This window comes from Micromys minutus, assembly GCF_963924665.1.
Source record: "Micromys minutus genome assembly, chromosome: 19".
In the NCBI taxonomy this organism is placed as follows: Eukaryota; Metazoa; Chordata; class Mammalia; order Rodentia; family Muridae; genus Micromys; species Micromys minutus.
In genome coordinates this window covers 35,350,683-35,377,928 of record NC_137954.1, presented here as the reverse complement: position 1 = coordinate 35,377,928, position 27,246 = coordinate 35,350,683, and the positions used below count along the sequence as shown (strand labels likewise).

At 37.9% G+C, this 27,246-nt stretch overlaps 1 protein-coding gene and 1 pseudogene across 4 annotated transcripts in view; one reads left to right on the top strand and one right to left on the bottom strand.

The window, feature by feature from the left end:
• The window catches only part of DIS3L2 (DIS3 like 3'-5' exoribonuclease 2), a 311,663-nt gene that overhangs the window by 135,105 nt on the left and 149,312 nt on the right, over positions 1-27,246 (bottom strand). For all 3 annotated transcript variants that reach the window (XM_080933037.1, XM_080933039.1, XM_080933038.1), the window contains one exon: positions 21,314-21,487. In XM_080933037.1, the coding sequence (XP_080789163.1) occupies positions 21,314-21,487 (174 nt within the window). The remainder of the gene's footprint in view (positions 1-21,313; positions 21,488-27,246) is intronic.
• LOC308433159 (homeobox protein Crxos-like) lies at positions 5,939-6,301 on the top strand (annotated as a pseudogene). The gene has a single exon. The product of its transcript is annotated as a homeobox protein Crxos-like (transcript).

Sequence of the window (27,246 nt, the reverse complement as noted above, 5' to 3'; positions counted from 1 at the left end):
TTTAAATGCATGGTTAACTTTGAGGTCATTCTCACATAAGGCATGAAATTTGGCTGAGGCTTATTTATTAGCCTGTGTGTGCTAAGTGCCCCCAGTACTTATTGAAAGGCTATGCAGTTGTCACCCAATTCCTTTACTCCTTTGTCAAAAATCAGCACTCATTGTGTGACTCTGTTAATGGCTTCTTGGTTTCATTTTATTCATCTTGCCTGTCCATTGATGGTTTTTACAGATGGTCTTTGTCAAGTTAACATTTATCTTTTCCTGTGAACTAAGTAAATTCTAGTATGTTTCTTCTTTTACCTCTATGCTTTCATTAATGAGGAGGACCAGAAAAGGATAGGGTACTCCATCTTTGCCAAAAACTCAAGTTATGTTTAGTGTTTTGCAACAGTAATTTAGAACTAATTCTCTCAATGAGCTACATGTATTGGAAGGCACCAAACTATGTTTTATCATCATTTTCTTCAGAGTATCAAAATAAAATAGAAATGAATCCTAGCATTTGCTATAAGCACATAACACACTTAGTAAACGACACAAGTTTCCATAGTTGTATGTAAAACCTTGGTAATGTCTCTTCCCCCACACCTTCATCCTCTATACACTTCCTTAACATGCTATTTATCATATGCTCAGTGCTGCTAAGCTGGCTGTTATAAACATGAAGGTTTTATTGCTAGCGGACCACCTTAGTTTGTTATATCAGAGTCATGATCAGACTTCCATTAGAAAAAAAGACAGAAAATGAGCAAACTGTAGGTGGGGGGTGGGGGGGTCTGAGTAGCAAATGTTTAATAGTTCCAGAGGGAGAAACCAAAGTTACAAAAGCTAAAATGTCCCTAGCAACTAAGGAAGAATGCATATGGTGAGCAAGATATGGAATGATGACAGACTAAAACTGCTGGGGGTATTAATGGCTGGACACAGAACAGGTAGCTACATAGGAACCTGAGATATGGAATCTGTGTTGCTATTACTTACACTTGGTTCATTTCTCTACTTTGTACTGTTAGGACAATAGGCTGCCAAGCATGTCTAGATTAGGAATGATGTGCTGTATGCCTTTGACTGCTCTACTGCTCTCATTTAAGCTCTCTCTCCCTTTCAGTTCTCTTCCCCCAGCAAGTTTGTTGCTCTTCTCAGACTTCAGCAGGAAGCTGTCTTCCTATCTCTCCAACCCAGGCATCAAAATGATTTTAGATTTGAGAGTGACTTCTTCAAAGCAATTACTATATACATGTAATAACTCTTTCAAAACTATTTAAATCAACATTTTCATAATTCTACAACTTAGCCAAAGGCTTTTAAGAATGTGAAGTAAAATTATTCAAGAAAAATGTCAAGAAAACAGTAATCTCTGTAAGGTCCTATCTGAGATATTCTTCTATTGTCATGACAAAACACTATGACCAAGGCAACTTCTAAAAGAATTTTAAGCTCATAGTACTAAAGGGTTAGAGTCCATGAGCATCATAACAGGGAGCATTAGGTAGCAGGCAGGCAGGCATGGCCCTGGAACAGTAAGGCCACGAGGCCTTTAGATCTGATCCACAAGCATGAGGCAGAGAGTTAACTCAAAATGGGGTAGGCTTTTGAAACCTCAACGCTTACTCCTAGTGACACGCCTTCTCCAACAAGACCACACTCCCTAACTCTAACTCCCAAACAGTTCCACCACATGAAGACCAAATATTCAAACATATAAGCCTATGTGGAGTACTCTTATTGAAGCCACTATAGGTCCCCTGTCCTCGCCACATCTTAGTGGAAACCAACAGTCTTTAAGTCAGGAAAAAAAAAACAAGTAGTGTTATGGAGATTTTCCTGGAAATCCCCAATTATAGACATTGTCAAATTTTAACTGCATCAGACTTTACTCAGTACAAAAGTATTATACCACCAGAGGTGCTGGAGATGGTGCTAATAGTAAAGAAAACAAGATGCCAACCAAAAGTTAAAAAAAAAAGAGAGAAGCTGGGAAAAGATATCTACAGAGGTCTTTGGGAAAACCTAAAATATTCCTAAGGGTCTATACAGTCATTTCAATAGGAAAAAATTGATAAAATCCAGTACCCCTTTTTGTAAAGAATAAAATGCTAAGCAAACTAGAACATGAAGAGAACAGTTTCAACAAGACAGAGGGTATTTATAAAACCCCCACTGTCTGCATTATAATTAATAATAAAAGACTAAATGATTACTCTGGTCATCAGGATAAAGATAAGGAGGCCCACTCCTAAGGGGCCTTTTCACCCAACTAATGGTTCTAGCTTGAGCAACTGAGTAAGAAAAGTAAACAAAACACATCTACCAGTTTAGAAAGTAAAAAGTAAAACTATTTGCCTTTTCAGGTGACATGAACTTCTAAGTAAAGAAAATCCTAAAGTATTCAAAATAATTAAAGCAAATAAATGAGTTCTAGAAGATTACAGGTTATATAATTTATATACATATCTGCTATTTCTAAATATTAGCAAAAGCCAATTTAAAAATAAAAGTAAAAAAAGCAAACTTATTTACAATATAACTAAACTTTGCACAGGTGCAAATTAGCACAGAGGTGAAAGTTTATATATTTGAATGCTATAGAACATCACTGAAATATTTTAAACAAAAAGACATCAGAGAAGACAATACCAAGTTCGCAAAACTACTGATCTTATAGACTTAGTACAATTATTATTAAAATAAAAGATTCTGTTTCCTGTCTCCTCAAATTGACAAGCTGATCCTAAAATTCATAGAAAAATGCAAGACAGAAGCTCAGAATAGTGACAAAATTTTGAAAGAAGAAAAGCAGAGTTGAGAGATTCCCTTCCCCCACCAATCTTTCCTGCTCCCTGATTCCTCTAGGGCACCCCAAGCTTCCCTGAGTAGTCTGCTATCCCTGGCAGAACTCTATTCTCCCACCACCTCTCTGCCCACTTTCATCAAACCTGCAGATCTATAACCATCAAGGCTAAGCCCCATTCCATTATCTACTATGACAGAAACATCCAGGGACTTAAATCCATTCACATGGCTAAAAGCCCTTGAAAGAACACAATCAACAAAAGCCATGGCAACATGACACCTTCAGAGTACAGGTACTTCTCCTACAGTAAGTTTTGGACACCCTAACGCTACTGAAGAATGAGAAAATGACTTTAAATCCAATCTTATAAAGATAGTAGAGGCCTTTATAAAGAGAAAATGAATAAATCCCTTAGAGAAATACAGAAAAATACAACAACAAAAAGGTCTTTAAAGAAGAAACAAACTCCTTCAGTAAACACAGGAAAATACAATTAAACAGGTGAAGGAAATAAATAAAACTGTTCAAAACCTGAAAATGGAAATAGAATCAATAAGCAAAACACAAAATGAAGGAATCCTGAAGAGGAAAAACCAAGGAAAGAGAACAGGAGCAACAGATGTAAGCATCACCAACAGAAAACTAGAGATTGAAGACAATCAAATGAGAAGATATAACAGAAGAAATTGAAACATCAGTAAAAGAAAATGTTCAATCTAAAAATTCCTGAAAAAACAGATGAAAGCATCACCAACAGAATACAAGAGATAGAAAGGATGGAAGAAAGAATCAGATGTAGAAGATACAATAGAAAAAATTGATACACCAGTCAAAAAATGTTAAAAAAAATCCTGACACAAAACATCCAGAAAATCATGTAAAGACCAAACCTAAGAATAATAAAAAGAAAAGGTGAAGAACCCCAGCTCCAAGGACCAAAATTACTATAAAAAAATTATAGAAGAAAATTTTCACAACTTAAAGAAAGATATGTATAAACATACAAGAAGTCTATAAACACCAATTAGTCTGAACCAAAAAATAAAATTCTCTCACCACATAATAATCAAAACACAAAATCTAAAGAACAAAGAATGAATATTAAAAGCAGAGAGGAAAAATGGCCAGGTAACATACAAAGGCAGACCTATAAGAATTACACCCAACTTCTCAACAGAGACTCTAACAGCTTAGAAGGGTCAGAACAAATATCTTGAAACCTCTATTTAAAAAAAATTACAGATGCCAACCTAGACTACTGTAGAAGCAAAACTCTCAATTACCATAAATGGAGAAAACAAGTTATTTCAAAATAAACTATAATTTAACAATATCTATTCACAAATCCAGCCATACATAAATACTAAAAGGAAAACTCCAAACCAAAGAGAATAACTTCATCCAAGAAAACACAGGAAATAAGTATTTCCATACCAGGGATGCAAATACACACACACACACACACACACACACACACACACACACACACACACCACCACCACCACCACCACCACCACCACCACCACCACCACCACCAAAATAACAAAAATTAGCAATCACTGGTCATTAATAACAGTGGACTAAATTCTCCAATAAAAACACATAGGTTTAAAAGAAAAGATGCAAAAATAGGATCCATCATTTTGCTACATACAAGAAACACACCTCAGCAATAAAGATAGACATTACCTCAAAGTAAAGGGCCATTAAAAAAAGTTTTCCAAGCAAACAGACCCATGAAGCAAGCTGGAGTAGCCATTATAATATCTAATAAAATAGACTTTCAACCAAAATTAATCAAAAGAGACAGGGAAGAACACTTCTACCAAGATGATATCTTAACTATGAACATCTATGTGGCAAACAGAAGGGTGTACCACATTTGTAAAAGAAACATTGCTAAAGCTTAAAAAGCACATCAATCCCAAGTCTTAATAGAGGAAGACTTCAACACTCCACTCTCACCAATGGACAGGAGGACATCCAGACAAAAACTAAGCAGAGAAATAATGAAACTAACAGTATTAATCAAATGAACCTAACAGACACTTACCTAATATTTTACCCAAACACAAAAGAATACACCTTCTTTTCAGCATGGATCCTTCTCCAAAACTGACCAAACAGTCGGTATCAAAGCAAGCCTCAACAGATACAGGAAAACAGAAATAAAACTTTGGATCTTATCGGACCACCATGGATTAAAGCTGGACTTCAACAACAACAAAAACTCTTGAAACCCTAGACATTCATGGAAACTGAACTATTCAATGATCTCTGGGTCAGAGAAGAAATAAAGGAACTACAAAAACCTGTACTCCACAAAACTGGAAAATCTTTTTTTTTTTTTAAACTGGGTCACATAACAAATTTATTTTTAGTTTTTGGAAGAATTTTTATATTGATATCCTTAGTGATTAAATCAATTTACATCATCACCAATACTGAATGATTCCCCATTCGATCCAGCATTTATTTACCAGCATTTATTGCTGTTGTTGACCTTACCCATTCAGACTGGGGTGAGATGAAATCTCAGTCACTTTAATTTGCATTTTCTCAATTATTAAACCTAATAACACTCTTTAAGTATTTTTTTAGTGTTTTTATTTTTTCTCTTCAGAACTTATCCTTAGCTCAATTTTCAATAGAATCATTTGTTTCCTTGGCCCTTTGTTTTATGAGTTCTTTGTATATTCTGGATATTAATCCTGGATCAGATGTATAAATGACAGAGATTCACTTCTGTCTGTTTCTTCTTCACATATTGGTTGTTTCTTTAGCTATACAGAGTTTTTAAAGGTAAAACACCCAGACTATTTTAAAGATGCCAGTAGTAATAAAAGTCACAAAGCCTATTTTTGTGTGTGTGTAAATTTAGAGGCCCTAAATTGAATTTACTAAAACCACTTGGAAAAGGAAAGACAAAGAGGTGTAACTTAAGAAGAAAAGCAGTAAAATAAAAGGAAGACTATCAATAAAAAGTGCAAACTATATAAATTAACATCATTTGAATAAGTTGCTGTAGTAAGAATATGTATGAGGGGCTAGAGGTGGGAGGGTCCCTGTTGAATGGGCCCAACACAGACCTGAGATGTAATCCTAAATTCATAGAGCACACCTTAGTAAGCTACAGACAAGATGGAGGCATTTTCACGTTCTCTGACCTCCTATAATCTGGGTCCCCTTGACCAGAAGTACAGTTGGGAGCAACTTTGGGAGCTGGAACAACACTTCAGGATGGAACCATACCCAGACCTTGAGGTTCAAAAGATCATGGCTACCAGACTCAAACTAAAGGAGGAATAAGTTTGAGGCTTGGTTCATTCAGCAATCCTTGGAGCAGTAGATGCGCCCTCTCTTGGCCAGGCTGCAGCAGACTGCCCAGGAAGATAGCTCTTCTCCTTCCCACAAGGTCCTCTGCTGCCAGTCACCAAGCTGGAAGTACAGGCTCATTCCCATCAATCCCCTGAGTCCTCAACCAGCGGTAAACACAGTTGCTGATCCTCCTTCCCCATGGGGCCACTCCAACATGTAGCACAAAAAATACTTCCCCCAACTCCCTTCCCTTTCAGACTCCTGACTGCACCAAACTCACCAAATTGGTGGATGCATTCCAGAAACCTCAGGGCCCATATCTGAATACCTGGGTGCTAGAACAGACGGCATTGGACACAAATAATATGCTAGATGCTGAGTCTCCAACTGGGCCTTCACTAGAACCCGAAGGGCACATCCCACAGAGGTCCATCTCTGGCTGAAACCTGTCATTCCAATTCTTTTAATAACCTCCCCTCAAAGATGGTATACTTCAGGCTAACTATCAACCCAATGTGGAGCACAGTATGACACTGACTTCTTGCCTCCTTTTCCCAAGGCATAATTAGACATATATACTGTGAGAATAACTATTTTCCACGAGATTAACTCTTTAACATTGCTAGCTTTTTTTCTCTGTGACCTTGATCATTGTATTTGACCTTGATCATGAGTATTTCATTGTGTTTGTTTGTTTGTTTGTTTGTTTGTTTTTGGTCTATTAGAGATTCTGAGCCACCTGCTTGGGGATTTAGATCTGAGAGTAGCTCACTGATAAAATGAAACTGTTGATGAATAAAATTGTTTTTTTAAAGAATATGTACAATATAGAAATACACACCCTATTATCTGGACACATCACAATGCCTAACATCCATCCATCAACCTAGACAAGCGTCATTTAAAGTAGCCACAGTTTACAAAGGCAAGACCAAGTGTTCAAGTATGGTTGTCAAGTTCAGCTCCCCTGAAAGCCAGATAAACAAAACTAGTATTCAACTTGGTCAAGAACTCTTGGACCTTCTGATGTTCTTAATGAAATGAATCATTTTCTAGACAGATACTATGAAAGTTAAATCAACATCAGGTAAACTATCTAAACAGCCCTATAATCCCTAAAGAAATAAAAGCAGTCAATAAAAGTCTCCCACCCAGAAAAAGCCCAGGACCAGATGGTTTTTGTGCAGAATTCTACCAGACTTTCAAAGAACAGCTAATAACCAATATATTCCTCAAACTATTCAACAAAATAGAAACATAAGGAACACTACCAAATTCATTCTATGAAGCCACAGTTACCCTGATACCTAAATCATGCAAAGACTCAACAAACAAATAGAATTTCAGACCAATTTCTTTTATGAACATTGATGCAAAAATAATTAATAAAATACTCCTAAACCAGGAGCACTTCAAAAACATCATCCATCATTATCAAGAAGGCTGCATTCTAGGGATGCAGAAATGAATGGTTCAATACACGAAAATCCATCAACATAATCCACCATTTAAATAAAATGAAAAAAACCCCACATGATAATTTCCTTAGATGCTGAGAAGGTCTTTGACAAAATACAATACTCCTTCATGTTAAAGTCTCAGAGAGATCAGAGATACAGGGCATGAACCTAAAACATTAAAAAAAGCAATATATAGCAAGTCAATAGCCAGCATCAAACTAAATAGAAAGAAACTTAAAGCAATTCCACTAAAATCAGAGACAAGACAAGGCTGCCCACTTTCTCACTATCTATTTAATATAGTACTTGAAGTTCTATCCATCTAGCCAGAGCAATAAAGGAGATCAAGGGGAGACAAATTGGAAAGGAAGACATCAAAGTATCACTATTTGCAGATTGTGTGTGTGTGTGTATGTGTGTGTGTGTGTGTGTGTGTGTGTGTGTGTGAGAGAGAGAGAGAGAGAGAGAGAGAGAGAGAATATACCTATGACTGATAAACACCTTCAAAGCAGCTGGATCCATAATTAAAAAAACAAAACAGCAGCCCTCCTTTATACAAATGATAAAAGGGCCAAGAAAGAAATTAGGGATACAACATCCTTTACAACTGCTACGAATAATATAAGATATCTTGATGTGACTCTAAGCAAGCAAAAGACCTATATCACAAGAACATTAAGTCACTAAAGAAAGAAATTGAGGAAGATATCAGAAGATGGAAAGATTTCCTGTGCTCATAGATCAGTAGGCTTAACAGAGTGAAAATGGCCATCTTACCAAGAGCAATCTACAAATTCAATGAAATCCTCATCAAAATTCCAACACAATTCTTTACAGACCTTGAAAGAATAATTCTCAATTTCATTTGGAAAAACAAAAAACCCAAGATAGCTAAAATAATCTTGAACAATAAAAGAACTTCTGGAGGTATCACCATCCTTTACCTCAGGCTGTATGACAGAGCAATAGTAATAAAAACTGCAAGGCATTGGTATAGGGACAGATAAGCTGATCAATGGAATAAAATCAAAGACTCTGCAATAAACCCATATACCTATGGACAAAGAAGGCAAAACCATACAATGGAAAAGAAGAAAGCATCTTTAACAAATGGTGCTGATCTAACTAGATGTCTGCATGCAGAAGAAATGAAATAGATCCATATTTATAACCTTGCACAAAACTCAAGTCCAAGTGTATCAAAAAACCTCAATGTAAAACCAGACACACTAAATCTAATAGATCAGAAAGTGGGGAATATCCTTGAACTCATGGGTACAGGAGACAATGAACAGAACACCTTAGGCTCGGGCACTAAGATCAACAATTGACAAATGGAACCTCATGAAACTGAACAAGTGCAAAAAAGGGCACTGTCAACAGAACAAAACAGCAGCCTACAGACTGGGAAAAGATCTTCACCAACCCTACGTGTGACATACGGATAATATCAAAAATTTATAAAAAACTCAAGAAGTTAGACACCAACAACACAAATAACCCAAACATCTGTAAAAACACATAGAATTGATTAAATATATTTGTCACACACACACACACACACACACGTTCTAATTCTCTCTCTCTCTTTTTTTTTTGATTATTGGCATGGTATACATTATATATGTACACATACATTCACATATGGTCAAATTTTTTAGTTACTTTATTCCACTACTGAACACAAGAACCTACTGTTTCTACTGTGTTTAAATAAATAGTTATAAGGGCTGGAAAGAATATTAGCCAGTAAATGCTAGTTTGACAATCTAAATATCAAGTTGAAATGACAGTCACCTAGATTTGATCACTTTTCATTTGATGCTTGATTGTGACTTCATTCTCTCTACTATATATGTGTATGTGTGTGTAGACATACATTATTTGCACATATGCATTATATGTATATGTGGTTAGTATTATGTGACAACTAAAATATTCAAGTTATAACTTGCCATATAATGTTACATCATAAATACAATCATAAAAATGTTACTTAATTTTAAAAAACATTACAAAAATAAATTACTGAAGTACAGAGCTAAAACAGAGAATTCTCAACAGAAGAATCTCACCTGGCTGAGGAGCACTTAAAGAAATGTTCAAAGTTCTTAGTCATCAGGGAAATGCAAACAAAACAACTCTAAGATTCCATCTTACCTTGGTCGGAGTGACTATGATAAAAAACTCAAGAGATGTCATGATGGCAAGGGTGTGGAGCAAGGGGAACACTCTTCCACTACCAGTGGGAGAGCAAATTTGTACAACCATGTTGGAAATCAATTTGGCAGTTTCTCAGAATACTGGATATAGTTCTGCTTCAAGATCCAGCTATTCTACTCCTGGGCGTATACATATACCCCCAAAATGCCCCATTATACCACAGGGACACTTGTCCAACTATGTTCACAGCAGCTCTATTAGTAATAGCCAGAAACTGAGAACAACCTAGATGTCCCCTAACTGGACAATGGATATAGAAAATGTGGTACATCTACAAAGAAATCAAAAAAAAATATTAAAAACAAGAAAATCATGAATTTTGCAAGTAAATGGATGGAACTTGAGAGTATCATCCTGAATAAGGTAACCCAGACCCAAAAGGACATGTATGGTATGTACTCAGTTATAAATGGATATTAGCCATAAAGTATAGAATACCCACACTATACTCCACAGACTCAAAGAAGCTAAACAAGAAGGAAGCCCCAAGTGAGGATGCTTGAATCTCACTTAGAAGGAAGAATAAAATATTTATAGGAGGCAGATAGAGGGAGGGAACTGGCTGGGAGAGGGGATGGGGAGGGGAATAGGGGGTGTTTGGTGTCAGGTGTGGGGAGGGACAGGATAGATGGCCAGATGCCTGTGAGAATGAATAAAAATCTGTAACTGGTGGGGGTCATCTCAAGGATGTGTCACAGATCTAGGATAGGGGAGGCACCCAAGAATCAATAGGAGTGCCCTTAGCTATGACTCAGCATTAGAGATATGGAACCTGAAGAGGTCATTTCCTGTAGCTAAGCAGGGACCCCAGCGGAGTAATAGGGACACCAACCCACCCACAAAACTTTTGACTTCAAATTTATCCTGCCTATAAGAAATGCAGGGAGGCTACATAGAGCAGAGGCTGATGAAATGGCCGAGCAATAACTGGCCTAACTAGAGACCATCATACGGTCAAGCACCATTCCAGATACTATTGATACTCTGTTATGTCTGCAGACAGGACTCTAGAAAGGCTGTCCTCTGACAGGGTCCACTCAGCAGCTGACTCTGAGGGATGCAGATACACATTTAAACACTGGATGGAGCTTGGGGACTTTTATGGAAGAGCTAGGGGAAGGAATGAGGGCCCTGAAGGGAATAGGAACTCCACAGGATGACCAATAAAGTCAACTAACCTGGACCCTGGGGGCTCTCAGAGATCGAACTACCAACCAAAGAGGATACACGAACTATATCAACCCTCAACCCCTTCAATATACAAGCAAATGTGCAGCTTGGTTGTTATGTGGGTCCCAAAAAAACTGAAGCAGAGCTATCCCCAAAACTGTTGCCTGTTTTGGGGATATGTTCTTTTAGCTGGGCTGCCTTGTCTGGCCTCAGTGTGAGAGGGACAGAGAATACCCAAGGGGAGCCTCTACCCTCTCCAAGGAGAAGAGGGGTTGGGGAAGCATTGTGAAAAGGGGTTACTGGGGAGGGAGAGCAGTGACCAGGGTGTAAAGTTAATGATAAAAAAGTAGAGTTGAAAGACTATACTTCTCTGTTTCCAAATTCAGCACAAGGTTACAGTAATCCAAGCAGTATGGCCACTAGCAGAAACACAGAACTAAGTAAATAATGTAAAAAAAGCTATATTATCATCAACTGATCTTCAGCTAGGGGGACAAGATAATTCAATCCGGGAAAATCATCTCAACAATAAGAGCAAAGTATAATGGTGTAAACCTATGCAAAATCCATTATTACTTTGTTTACTAACTTTAAAAATTAAGCAAAAGTGGTTGAGGAAATGACTCAGTTATGAAGCAAATATTTATATACATAAACATGAGGACCTGAGCTCTGGTGCTCAGGTAAAGAGCTAGAAACTGTATAATCTTTATTATTATAAATTACAAATTTTATTATACATAATATATAATTATTTTAAATTATAACCTATAATGCCAGTACTGGAGAGGCAGAGACAGGAGGATTCCTGGAGTATACTGGCCACCCAGTCAAGCTGAGTTGGGGAGTTCCAGGTTTAGTGAAAGAATTTACCTCAAAAAATAAGGTGGAGCCAGGCATGGCGGTACACACCTTTAATTCCAGTGAGCAATACCTAAGAGTACTGATGCTACTTTTCCACAGAAAAAGCCATATCTAAATATGCGTGGCCGCATGATTCATACTAGTGAAGAGGCGGCATCAACTCCATGCTTACTAACTGATGAGCAGAATGTGCCACATTGCCACAGTGCAATACTATTCAGCATGGGGAGATATCTGATGAACGTGACAAAACAGATGAAGCTTGAAAACATGTTAAAGAGAAGTCAGCTAGCAAACACAAAAGTCTGTTTTAGAACAGAAACTGAATGTCCATTAGTGGTTGCTAAAAACAGGCAGAGGTTGGTGGAGAGTCAATGCAGGTTTCTTGTGGATATGATGGAAACATTATAGAATTAGACAGTGGTACTGATCCGTGACTTTGTGACTATGAAAGACACCATGAACTAGCAATCTAAAAGGTCAATTTCTTTGTATATGAATAATAATCTCATTATGAAAATAAAAAAGGATTGAGACCCCTTAAAATCAACTTTATATAATTTCATTTGCTCCAAACCCTAAATCACTTACATGAAATTATTTTTATATTATATCAGTGTAAATTTTGAATTTTTTTAGGATATGTACAATTAGTCATCTTTCCCACACATTCCTATTTCTGTACCATAAAAGGTAAATTAAATGTCTTCTCTGCTAGTAGGCATTGTTGCATCTACTTGTTAGCTGTTTTGTTTTATTTTTCTCTAGGAGTCCTGCTATTTCCCATAAGCTCATGAACTGGCAAAGTGCTAAAGACAAAACCGAGAATGTGTAGTTACAGACCCTGCTGAGGAAGCCTTAATTACTACCTACAAGTTTCCTGTCAGTTCACAGTGAGCTGGAACTGACATGAAAGGAACAATATTACAGGTAGTTTCAAATGACAGCTTCTTCCAGATGCCAAACAGTCTGATAATTCTTCCTTCTAGTTAAGGAAAGCCATATTCCAGGCAAACATGCCCAGTAGTTTTAGATAACCCTGCACCTATCCTCGAACAAGACGGAAAAGAAGGGAGTGTGCTGAATGAGTAACTCAACAAGAAGCCAATGTGGCCAAACTGGAAGCTAGGCCATAATTGGTGCTAATACAATCCTTTATTTACATATTACAATCAGTACTAAACCCATCTTCCTTGCTATATATTCTAGATATTCAGCTCATTTTAGCCAATTTGGAGTATCTGCCTAGCCTGTTGCAGTATTAAGAGGAATAAAAGACTATTGCCTCCTGTGAGTTTTACTGAGCTGATGATGTAGGACAGGCAGAAGAGCTGGCAGCAGCAGCATGACAGCATGTGGCTGTGAAGATGTAGTAAATGACAAAGACTGTGGAAGTGATAGAGTGTTGTGAGGTTCAAAGAACACATCGACTCTTAAAGCCAATAGGAAGTCTTTATTTCCAGGCCAGCCCAATATCCAGGGAACCTGCTCAAATCGTGTAGCCATGAGATTACTATTCTTGGCTTTTTATGTACAAAAACTATATCCTGGTTGATTCATTTCAGTTAGCAAGAACAATTAGTAATAAGCTACAGAAGCCAAAAACAAAGGTGAGTACATTTAGGGACTTTCCCAGAACTGTGAACTAAGATGGATAGGCTCTTCTTCTCATTTGGCAGGTGTTACAGTCTACATTCTGGGCTCTTAGATCAGAATGGTGCTATGGTACCTTTAAATGGTGTCAGTTGTGCTAAAGTATGGGGGCCTAATACAAGAGGAGCCAAGATTTAGATGGTAGAAAGTGGGTGTGGAATACTGCTGGCTCAAGTCACTAGGAGTTGACCTAGCTTGAAGGCCAGGTGTCCTGATGCCCAAGGCAACAACTCTACCCACTACTGGAAAGACCAAGGGTTTCACCACCCAAGGATTGAGTACTGTGATGCTAGTGCTGAAGCTAGCTAATGCTTATAGCTGAGAATTTTAACTGGTCATTGAGCACTGGGCTGTTGGCATTAGGACCAGAAAAGTAAGCATCTAATCTGGGTATTTAGACTATGAGTCTGTGTTCTAAGGTCTAAAGACATAAGTTCTGAGTTCCTTGATCTTGGAAGTAAGAGATCCTGAGTCTGTTGACTCAGCCCATAAAGTTTCAGCATTCAAGGGCCCATGACTACCAACACTAGACGAACCGTTCCTTACCAACTCAGCAATTCCATTTGAACAGAATCAAAGAACACTAGCCAGATTAAGGGAAATAGAAAGGGTTCAGCTGTGTAGTTCAGCATTTTTAGAAGTATATTCAATGAAACACCAATTCCCTGAGATGATTTAGGAAAAAAAGGTTCAAAGAAAACTTTTAACCCATTGTTTTCCAAAAGCACTTGCTGTCAAACGCTCTTTCTTCATGACCCCTATGGATACCCAAGAAACATAGGTATGACTCATGAAACCCTCTGAAACCCAAAAGAACACACGGCCTACAGCATCTTTTTGAAAATTCTAATCCAGTCAGAAAAATCACATTATAAAAGATAATGATTACTCCTATCTACTCTCCCAGAGTCACCCAGGGGGTTCTGGGGAGGAGGTAGGACTGCTTTCTAGGGCTCTTCTACACTGCCACCCTGCTTTCCCTGAGGAGCCTTTTTCTAAATAGCAATATAATCATATTGGACTTCCTGATAAACAGTAAGGTCATTAGTCATTTAATGGTGGTTGTGTTTGAAAGCTTCCCACAAAGGCCTGACATGAAAATGCTTAGTATCCTATGACTCCCCCTTCAACTTGCTATTTCAAGTTGGTTTTACCTGGAGTAAGAAGAGAATTTCTTTGAGAACTCTCTACCTGGAAGATATTTCAGTATTTCTCACCACAGCACCCTCTCTGTGCTCAGTATTTTTAGCGCATTGTTTTCTATTTTGGCAGCTGAGAAGCTGCAGTTTGTAATTTTACCTCCAGCTTCATATTTCTTTTTAAAAGTGAATACAATGTCCTGTTTATAATAATAAAATCACTAGTTGGCAGAACGACATTAAATGGAAAAAAAGAGAGAGAGAGAGAGAGAAAGCAATTGGAAAATTTAGAGCAAGCAATTTTAAGTGCCAAATTTCACATTTGTAATGGTCTGGTGGAGGTCACCGGGCTTCCTTTTTGTGGAGGGAATAGTAAAGAAATAGATACCACAAGCTCGCTTGTAAAAAGCTATAGAAACCATCCCTGTTTCAATGGAGCTCATAGCTTTACCAAAAAGTGATGTGATTCAAATGTCTACAGTAATACTAGATATTGGATAAATCTGGGCTAACATAGTATTTTCTCCTCCAGTGTATTTAGGTATTCATTCTCTCCTTGAATTGAACTTTGAAGCTTAGTTTCCTATTCTAGTTCAGTAACAAAGGAAACAAAACAGTATGAATGAACTGAGAAAAAAATGCAGCCTGATGGTGGAATCACTCCGGGGTTTCTCAGCTTTCACATACAACCAAATCTGAGCAGCTCCCAGACACAGTATTTTCCTACCCCTCAAATACTTGCAGGATCGGTGTTGTTTACCCTCAGGTGCCCTGCTAGAATGAGCTACAAGTCTAGGCCCTGCAAGTTGGGATTCTCCAGAGACGGGAGCCAAATGTCTAAAAAAATGGTGAGCCCAATCAGAAGAGCCAGATTACCCCTGCGAGTTCACACCAGCCTTACTTCTTAAAAATTGCTAACCAACCATTTTTCTTTTCAAAATAAACACTATTTCTCTCAACTTCAGTTTGCAAAATATTACCCCAATTCCACTGGACTAAAAAACTGGAATTTTACTGACATAATTGGATTATGAGGTTTAAAGATTGATGGAACTTTTCTGTTCCAAATATAATTGTTAAATTCCAAACCTAAACGGGTATGTAGAAGCTCTTACGTAGCTAGAGCCAGAGGAACACTGCAGGCTCCAAGGCAGAGTGACCTGGGGAGAAGGGAGCAAGAAGCTACAGATGGCTTCCAAGTCGTGTCAGAGGATCTCACAGTCTGATGGTACATAGCCTTTCTGTGGAGATGACTTCAGTCCCTCCAGTTCCTAACTATTGCCTTGAGTCTTAGCTCTCAATTCTGCAACTGGTGACCTTAGCTTGAATGATGTGTTCACACCTATATTACAGCACCTGCCACTTTCTGCAGTGCTTAACCTCAATATGAGCCCAATGCTCATAAAGGTCTAAACCTCAGTTGTCTTTGTATTTTTAGTGACTAGTTTAACACCATATATATAGTTTGTTGTGTTGTATACACATAAAATACATGTGAATATTTCAGCAGAAAAGGAAGGAATGTTCAAAAAGACACAGAAGAGTGGTTTGGGGAGTTTGGAGGATGTCTATTAATTTATTCAATGAAAGGGACACTTTTCAAGACACACTAGAGCTCAATCTGAGTTCTTTGGTAAAATTCAAGAATATGAATACTCACTACTTTTAAATGCCTTTGAAGATATGGGACTCTCAGAGAACACATCTCACTATTATAAATACTTATCCTAACTACTTCCCTCCATTAAATTTTAGGCATTTGACTATTGCTTCATATATTTCATTCATGTCCTCTCACAAGAGACTGAGGGAGAAGGTTCACTGGGGCAGAAACCCACATTGATTTCTATTACTGTATTCCCAATGGCCAGGGATGGCATATCACAAGTATACCACATATCAGTCAAAGAAAAGAAGCTCATCAGATTCAAACACATTAGCAGAGTCATAGGCTCTACTTTATATTATATTTTTTAAAAAATAAGAAACTAGCCAGGACTACATAAATTTATGAAGTAACCCCAACATTACGTGTATGGGTCAGTGTAAGTGTCATGTGCAGGTGAAAGAGTCAACATTCTAGAAAATGCATAACATGGGCTCCCTCATTAGTTCCTGGGTCAACTGTAGTCTACAGGTCTTTACCATGCCTGCTTGCAAGAACTTAACAGATCTCATTTAATTTTAGCTAAATGAATCTTTAAAACATAGGCAAGTCGTTAAAATAGTACTGGAAAGAAGCAGAGGCTTTAGATAACAGTAACTATCACATCAGTTCTACCTATAACTGATATTATATTTATAAATATAATGTATTTATGTAATATATATAACAGTAAGATAACATCAGTGCTCCTAGAAACAGGAGCACTAAGAACACAGCATATCTGGCACCTTTTCTCCTTGTAGGAGCTCATTACATCATGAGGGTGACTGCACAGCATTGGCTGCCAAGAGCTTTGAGGTACTTATGAAGAATAAACACACTGATTGTCCCTTCAAGGGGAAGATAAACTTTTAACACCGAGGAAAAGAGGTTATTCAATTTGAAAATAAAATACTATATTTATATTTAGATCAACATTCAAAACCATTTATTTGTTTTTTCTTTCCTTTTTCTTTCTTTTTATTCCCAGTTCTAGGGTCAAACCAAAACCTTGCACACCCAGATCTTTTTAACAGATGTGCAGAAATGCTTCTCCTATCATATTATTTGGAGCCAAAAACTGTGTCTATGTACAAACTACTAAATTGCTTACATCTACACACCCAAACTACATACCAGAACTTTACAAGTAGTTTTTATGATGTCACTGAAAGAGTTTGCTGTGGATTATAAACCTTTTAAAAATGTCTAACACTGAGTATGATGGTGTGTGCCTATAACCCTAACATTTGGAAAGCTAAGGCAGAAAGACTGCAGTTTGAGGATACCATAAGTTACACAGTGAGGTCATGTTTAAAAAACAAAGCAAAAAACCCAAAAGCTAATAATGCAGCTCTTTTTAACCAGTCCACAAGAGTTGACTGGTTTCCAATACACTGGCTCCTGTCTGTAAGCATAACAGAGCACCAATAAGAATGTCAGAGAGCTGTGTCTGCCATGGACCAGTCAGTCATTTGTTGTCCATCCTGCCAGTCTCTGTGTCATCTCTGCCCCTGTACTTCTTGTAGACAGGACAAATTTTGGGTTAAAGGTTTTGTGGGTAAGTTGGTAACCTTATCCCTTCACTGGGGAGTCCTGCCTAGCTACAAAAGGTGGCCACTTCAGATTCCATATCCACCATGGCTAGGAATCTCAGCTATACTATCTAAAGTATAATTTTGTTGAATAGAACCTAAAATATGAGTATTATATTTTAGTAAACTCATCTCACCTCTTTAAAAAGTTCCCTTATTTAATTTTAAAATAGGAACAAGGGCATAGAGTACCTACTTATATCCCTGTATGTATGTATATATGTATGCATGTATGTATGTATGCATGTATAATGATCATTAAAATCAAGTTAAAATAGACAGGACTAGATCAGCCTCTATCTATCTATAATCTATCATCTGTCTATCATCTATGTATCCATCATTTATGTGTGTATGTACGTATGTACGTATGTACATATGTATGTATGTATGTATGTATGTATGTATGTATCTATCTATCTATCTATCTATCTATCTATTTATCTATTATCTGTCTATAATGATCATTAAAATTAAGTAGCAAAATAGACAGAACTAGTGTAGCCATGGTGGCACATGTGTTTAATTTCAACACTGGGAAGACAGAGGCAGGTGGGTTTCTATGAGTTTCTTTTGGAACATAACATGTTCCAGGCCAGTCAGGGATATATATGTTTAAATAAATAAAGCATTTAGGGTTTACAATCAGATATTTAAATTTCTATGCTATAAGTTGTTAAAGCAAAGTTTAAAAACAACAATAGTACCTAGTTGAACTGCTTTCACCAAAAGTAAAATTATCAATATAAAGAAACAGAGTTTTTAATACCTTTCAGAAGAAATATCAAAGTATTTGAAATTTATTTCATTTTATTTTTCTTCTTCTGTTTAGGTTTATAATATACATAAATGATTCAAGACATGCATTAATGGGAATGCATGTTTATCAATGTTTACAGATTACCATTTTAGATATCAAGAATCCATTTAAAAATTTAAATATAAAAGAAGAATTTAATCTGATCTGAATTTTAGCATGATAATATTGGGTACAAGAGATGAGAATGAGAACACTGGAAAGCTAAAGGGGTTTTAAAACTCTGTTACTACTTTAATGCAGAAACATTTACAAAGGCCTCTACTTTTGGATTCCCTCTCACAGCACATAGTTAGACTTTAACAGAAGCTTTCTGCAGAGCAAGGTCTATTCTGTAGCTCAGCCCAAAAAGCAACGAGGACCAAACTAAAGACAAGATGGAGCCATAACAGGATAACTTGGTGCAATGCTGGCTCCTGTGACCACTGAATATTTAGTAATTTTCTGCAGGTTACAATCAGGCCAGAGGAAAAAATGAGTGTATCTATCTCTGACATTTGTATTTATGATTTCTTGAAGTCATTTTAAAGATTTTTAGCAGTGGGATAGTATGCTGAGTGAACAGTAGAATACTGTGTCCTTCCTCTTTATTACCACCCTTAGCCAATTTCCTCCCATGTTGATTATGTCTGTGGTGGCCAGGCTGATTAATTCCTTCCATTTTCTATACATACATACTTTTAATGTGCAGATATGTATATGTTGTGCACATTTGTGTGTACTTATATAGCTCTGATTACTGACTTCACAAAGATACAATAATAGTCACATGATCTGAAGTTTCTTCTTTTGCTTAACAATATTTGATGGTCTCTCCTCTAGGACAGACCATATAGATACAGTCACTTTTTTGCATAGCTTCAGGTAATGTTATCATAGAGATGAATGGATCATAAGTTATTAAACCAATTAGTATTCCATTACTGATGGACTCAGCAGTATCTCCTGTGTTTTCCCCTTTACAGTAAAACAGCAATGAAAATCTTGGCTCATAAATCTTTGCATACTTCACTCAGAATATATTTCTGTGAGTAGAGTTTGGAGGTAAAAGATATATTTAAAACTGAATAAGTACTAAATTAGACTTCAAAAATAATGATTATTATTTGAATTTAATCATTCCTTGTTAACTGTTCATTTATGTCTGGTTTTAGTCTTTATTCCCAGTTTTAAAATTCTTTGACAATTTCCTATGAATACAATATTACCTTCATCATACTCAACCTCAAGGTCTTTGTTTTTTAAGACAGAATTTTATCATGCAGCCCAGCCTGATCTAGAACTTACTATAGAATAGCATGGATCTCCTGCCTCACTCTCCTAAATGTTGGGAATAAAAATCTGTGCCACCACATTTGGCTCTATGAAAGTTTTTATATAGTCCTAAATTCAGTAAAAGATCTCAGTAAGCCTCTTAATTGTACATGAAGTAACAAAGGTTCCAGAAGGTTCAGGTTCAAGGTCCCAGAGGAGACAACACCCTATGCGTCATACAGTAACATCCAGAAGCACACTTGTGCCAAATGAGTTTGAATACAACATGTGTTTCCATCAGCCACACTGACAAGTAGGAAGGGACAATCATCTTATTCTCTGCAAACACTCTCAGCAAGAAAAACAAAACCAGACAGTGAGTTCCCAGGAGATACAACCCATGAGAGGGCAGAAAAGTACCCTCAGACTTGGTGAAGTACTGGACACTTGGAGCTGAAGGCACCATAAGTTCAGTTACAGAGCAAGCAAGTGTGGTGGAAAGACTGACACGGGATAACCTTAGCAAAAACCTTCCATAGCCTCCGTGGTGGGGTGTATGAAAACTTTCTTGGTTCTAAGTATCTCCATGTGGCATCCAGAATGAATGCCAGTACTGAAACCAAATTCTGAAGAGAAATATCAGAAAAGAACTAACATCCCACAATGAAGAAACATCTTCAAAGAAGATGTTGTTATAAAAATACCACAAAAGTACTTTCCAATAAATTCCAGACCTAAAAGTAAAGCTTTAAACTGAGACTCCAAGCACAAGGTCCTGAATCCTCTGCTATGTGCCTAGAGAGGCCCATTTAGAGGAAGCACTTCTAAGCAGATAACACTGCCTTTCTGGGATGAGACTGGGGTCCAGCAAGGAGAAGAGGCTAGGTAAAGCCACCTGCAAATTTTTGAAATTAGAATGGTCTAGAACTACTGTAGAACAAATGTTTGCGAAAGGACAGAGGGTCAATATTTTTGAGGCCACACGAATGTTGCAATAACTTTGAAGTAGTCATGGAGAATGGTTGAACAATATATAAGCAGAGAAGCATGTCGTTGTCATCTACTGCAACCTGACTGAACACAGAATTATGAATCTTATATCACTTTAGGAAGATAATTAACTATTCATAGCTATTAACTATTGCTGACATTTTGCAAATCATTAAAATCTCAAATCCATCTTCAGTTGATGAGCTCACACAGTAGGCTGAATTTAGCTGCTAATGCATACCTTGCTGACCTCTAGCACAGAAGCACCAGACTTTCAACTAAATTCAAACAGGTGATAAAAGAAGGAAACATCTTAGCCCAACTCCTAGACACATGAGGGGAAAAGACAGAGCAGGAACAGCTGTTCCCAGATGTTTCCCATGTTTACCTTAGGTCTCTTCTCTTGCCCACCTCATCAGGTGGAATTGTCCAGGGCAGGCTTTGAGGGAGACATTCGAGAACTTCTGAAGAGAAATCAGAGAAGTCCACACCATATTCTGTCAGGATCCCTTCTGTTTCAGGTTCAATTTCACCAGCCTGCCCAAGACTCTTAGCCAGTTGCCTGTGGAGAGAACATAGAGTAGACATTAATTGTATTAGTGAACAAATAAAATGTATGCATCTCCTTTCTAAAATAAGTTGTTATGAAAATTCTCATGAAGTCTATGACTACAGTATAATTGTACCTTCCAGAGGAAGAGGGATAAAAGGCAGAACTTCTTGGAATTCCTGCAATTTTACTCATGGAGGAGTCAACATTGGTCCTCACATGCCCTTGTTTTTGACAGTATGATTAAATATCCAGAGCACCCTCAAACTGGGAATGCTCTTGCCTCAGCCTCCCAAGTATTGGGATTATAGGCAGGTGCCAAAATGCCCAGTTTTGACGTGGATACTATAAAATGTCTACATGGAGACTTTTGGAAAACTCCTTTAGAAAAGTTTGACCAACTTAGCTTGCTGTTAAATTATAAAAATTAGATGAAAGAGGGAAGCAGCCTTCAGCCCAGCCCCTAGAAACATTAGGGGGGAAGACAGAGCCCAAATATAAGCTTCTGCTACAGAAACCATGAAAAAGCAGCTCCACAGTCCACATACACCTGCTTACCAGCCCACCCTCTAACAACACTGCCTAGTACCCACAGTCAAGACTCCAACCCTTAATAACTATAAGCGTCTGTTTTCTTTCATAAGTTGCCTTGGTCATGATGTTTTATCATAGCAATAGAAACCCTAACTAATACAAATGGAACAGTAGAATCTAGGTAAGTAATAGAATAAAAAAATAAACAATAACGAATGGACAGAAAAGAAACAAATCATAAAGAAAGAGTAAAACAGGTTACATTCTAGTTTGACTCATCAAGGGAAACGGGAGGGAAAACACAAATTCAGAGTAAGAGTGAATACATCAGCATAAAAAGCATAAGGGAGGACTTAAGTCCAGGAACCCTGAAGTTGAATTAGGGAAAGGCTGGAAGAAGCTGAGGAGGAGGGTGACCCCATAGGAAGACCAGCAGTCTCAATTAACCCAAACCCTTGAGAGCTCTCAGACACTGAACCACCAACCAGGCAGCATACACTGGCTGGTACGAGGCCCTGACACACATATATAGCAGAGGACTATCTGGTCTGGTCTCAATGAAAGAAGATGCACCTAGCCCTGGAGAGACTTGAGGCCCCAGAAGAGTGGGGAAGTCTGGCAGGGGACAAGGGAGGGGGGCATCCTTTTGGAGACAGCAGGGAGGAGGGATAAGAAACTGTGGGAGAACAGACCAGGAGGGGGTTAATGACTAGACTGTAAAAAAATAATAATAGTAATTTCAAAAAGCATAAGAGGGTGACCAGTGATTTTTACCCAATAAATTGAATATCTTAGATGTAACAGATAAATGTTTGAAGTTATAAACCACTCAAGATTCTTAAACAATAAATCAATATCAACTATCCCTGTATTTATTAAGGAAATTGAACTGGCATTTTAAAATCTTCTCGCAAAGAAAACTCAAAGTCCAGGTTGTCCTGATAGCTTCTACCAAATACATAAAACAGAATTCAACTGTTATATTTTAAAAGTATCATAAACAATTAAAATTTTATCCTGCATAAGAAAATCAATCACTACAATTCACCCTAGTAACAACCACAGAACATATACAATCATCTCAGTAAAATAAGAAACAAAATTCTCACACTCATTTACAATAAAAGCACAGGATCAATGGAAGAAGCTTCTCTGATTTGATTAAAAATATCCAAGAAAATCTTAGAGCTGGGCCCTAGAAGATGGTTTAGCCAGTAGAATGCTTGCAGTTTAGAAATAAGGCCCTCAGTTTGGAACCTAACACCTATGTTTAAAGGGAAGGAAAGAGGGAGGGAGGGAGGGAGGGAAGGAGGGAGGGAGGGAGGAAGGGAGGATGGGAAGGAGGGAGGGAGGGAGGGAGGGAGGGAGGGAGGGAAGGAGGGAGGGAGGGAGGGAAAATCAGCTGTGGGTATGTATGTACCCCTGCAATCCCAACGCTGGGAAGTTGAAGTCAAGAGGTTCTTGGAGCTTGCTGGCCAGCTAGCCTTGTCAATTTGTTGAGCTCCAGGTTCAGTGAGATGCCACTTCAAAAACACAGTGGGTAGCAACAGAAAACACCAATGCCAGGCTTCCACATGCACACATACACATGTGCACATATGTAACATGTACACATACATACCCTCTCTTATCCTAGAGCTGATACCAAACTTAACAGTTACAGTCTAAATACTTTCCTATAGATCAGGAAGAAAATAACTGTCATTTAACACTATTTAACATTGCTTTGGGAGGCCTAGTAAAGGCTATAAAGCAAAAGATAAACAAGGCATAAAATTAAAATGGGAGGACTTCACACTACATATAGTAGGATAAAGTAAGTACAATTCTCATGACAGAAATGACCAGTCTTGGGGGCTGGAGAGATGGCTTAGTGGCTAAGAGCACTGACTGTTCTTCCAGAGGTCCTGAGTTCAATTCCCAGCAACCACATGGCAGCTTGAAACTATCTGTAATAGAATCTGATACCCTCTTCTCGTGTATCTGAAGACAGCTACAGTGTACTCATACATAAAATAAATAAATCTTTAAAAAAAAACCCAAAAAACAGGAAATGACCAGTCTCCTACTATGTTTCCTATAAGATCTCTCTGTGTGTATGAAAACTCCATGTACTGTACTTACACTCTCAACCCAAGATTCCTTGTACAGAGGCAAGAGGAGCTCCCAGTACTCATGTACAGCAGTAAAAACACTTTTAGTTGTTGCAAAGGTAGCAGCACGGTTCCTGTCAATGGTGTCTTTCTTGCAAGAGGAGAGCTGGGATCTACTAGCACTGTGCCAAATAATCCTTACATAAAATGAGGTCTAGGCTTCTTGGCTCTGCAGAATTACCTTTGCAGCACTCTCACCGAGTTGAGCCTTCACTGTTTTCTGGAATCCCTTCAGTACCCTTACAATAAATTCCTTTACTAAACAGAGTTCCATTCTCTTATTGTAAGCAAGAACACAGACAGTTAAGGACATAGGTCCCAATAATTTCCAAAATGCTAAAGAACCTTTTAAATGACTAACATTTACTTGTGCCCACCAGAATGAACTTCCCACCAAAGATTTGAGGGAGCTATTATCACTGCCTCTGAAGCTTAAAGAACATAAAAATCCAACACTGGGGTAGAGTAAGGTTACTTAAAATAATGTTGCTCAGGTTAAAAAGAACTTTATTCTAATCCTGAAGGTAATATTAGTTACTAAAAATTAGCTAAGATTTTGAAAACTAATGGGATCTGAGTTACTCCCTAGTCATGTAACCTATTTATTATTCTCAGTCTCCTGAGGGTCTGTTTCCACATCTCTCTCTTAATATCAAGGTCTTTTCTTATGTATATGGGTATTTTGCCTGCATAAATGACTATGCCCTGCTTATGTACCCGGCACCTACAAAGATCAGAAGAGGACTCTGGATCCTCTGGAACTAGAATTGCCAATGATTGTGAGCAGCCATACAGATGCCAAGAACCAAACCTGAGTCCTCTGTAAGAGCAGCTAGGACTCTTAACAATTGAGCCATCTCTCCAACCCTCTAATAAAACATGTCTTTAACTGGGTTCTTGGTTACAATCACAAAAAAACAAGTTTTGGTTGGAAACGGCTTTCTATAAAGATATAGAGGGACTCACAAAAAAACAAAACAAAACAAAACAAACCCAGGCTTGGAGAACAAGAGAAGGGATAAACAAGGAGTGATAAGCTCGAACTCTTGATTCCAGGTTAAGAATAGAATAAAAAGACTTCCACTGAAGAGGGTACTGGATTTCTTACGGGGAAAAAAAAATCCTTCAAAGCTAGTAAGTCACATCATTGAATTTAAGGTCTTACTAAGTCCCTTAGTAAAATTTGGGGGCACCACAGACACAGGCCAGGTATGAAGGAAGATGAAGGAAGAGCTCACTGTCCTCACTTCAGAGCTCCCACTGGCTCTCTGCACTCTCAACTCATACTAAGCGGATGATCCCTTTGAACATGTGGTCTCTGAAAAGGCAGCATAGCAGAAACTTTCTAACGCTTTGGCTGAGGAAAACAAAAAAAGAAAAAGAAAAAAAAATCCCTAATAGGAGGTAGCTACAAGTTTAACCAGATGGATAGGAACCTGAAAGGCCTGAAAATAAGGGTATTTAGACAAGGGATGAGTGAATAAAAGAAGTTTGTTGAAATGAGCCTGGCAGAGTGTGAGTGTTTACACTGTGTGGCCTTTAGTCTTCACTGTCAACTTGGCTGAATTTAGAATTATCGATGAAATACACCCTATAGGTTTGTCTGAATATGTTTCCAAAAATGTTAAACTAAGCAGGACAGACAACCTACTGTGGATGTGGGTGGCACCATCCATTGGCTCCGGTTCTGGACTTAATATAAAGGAGAATGAGCTGAGCACTACCATCCATCTCTCGTTTCCTGACAGCAGATGCTATATGGCCAACTGCTTCAAACTCTTACCATGACGAGCTGCTTCCCCTTAAACGATGAGCCAAGAGAAACCTTCCTTCCTTAAGCTGCTTCTTGTAAAGTATTAGGTCATAGTGATGAGAAAAGGACCTAATGCACACTGAGCGATCTCAGTCAAACAACTCAATGTGAAAGCTGCAAGGGTCTCCCTGAGAACCAATTATGCCCATGCTTCCTCATAGGCTTTAAAAACACAGAGGGCAGCAACAGGAAATGAACGCCACAATAGTAACTTCTCATTAGTGTTGACTTGGCTCCTAAGACACCAGTGTGCCAACAGGCAGTCACAGCCAACTGTGACAGAGAATGAAGCCAAGAGGACATATGACAGTTGATTATGTCTAATGAGGTCTTCATGACAGAGGGACCTCTTTAATCTGGAAACTTGAAGTCTGGGTTTGTAACTGTCATTTTCATTGCTTTATCTACCATATTTGTATAAATAACACGACATTCAGAGTACTTTATAATGTATTATATGACCAGATATTATCCCATGCAACACTATCTTTTTGAAAGAAGTAAACCTTAAGAATTCGCTGATTTGAAGACTATAATCAGGAGATAGCCCTTACCAGACTGCAGTGTTAGCCTGCCAGAGACAGTGATGCCCTCCCTAGCTCAGCATTCTAGGAATAAGATCTGAGAACCCAGGATGCAGGGCAAAAGTGTCAGGCCGTTTTGTGTCACAGCAGATGTAGACCAAAATAAATATCCTGGTCTCATCCTGTAAAGCTGGGTGCTCTTCTCCAAGATACTTATGGCCATAAATGATAATCCTACATGTAATGTGAAAAACTATAAGAACCTGGACAAAGACATTTGCTAAGATTCAGCTTTGGAAGATCATTACAATAGTTCCCTGTTTATGGTTTAATCTTCCAAAGTCTTAGTTGGCCAGTCACCCATGATTAGAAATTACTAGCTGGAAAAAATCTAACAAGTAATTCATAAATTTTATTCTGGATAACAGACCTCAACGACCCTGCTCGGTCTTACATAAAGCCTGCATTATTCTTTTCCCGGTTAGTTACATGGCATATTCAACCTATTCATTAGTCACCTGCAGTCATCTTGGTTACCAGACCAACTTCTGGGACAGCATGGTGCTTGAGGTCAAGTACTTATTTTACTTAATGTCCACACAGTGTAAGAGCAGTGGTTCTGCCAATTTTATTACTGTTATGATTATTCCATTTGGTCAGTTACTGTTGTTAATCTTTTGCTGTGTTTAATGGATACGCTAAACCTTACCATATAATATACATAGACAAACCCGGTGCGTGTAGGGT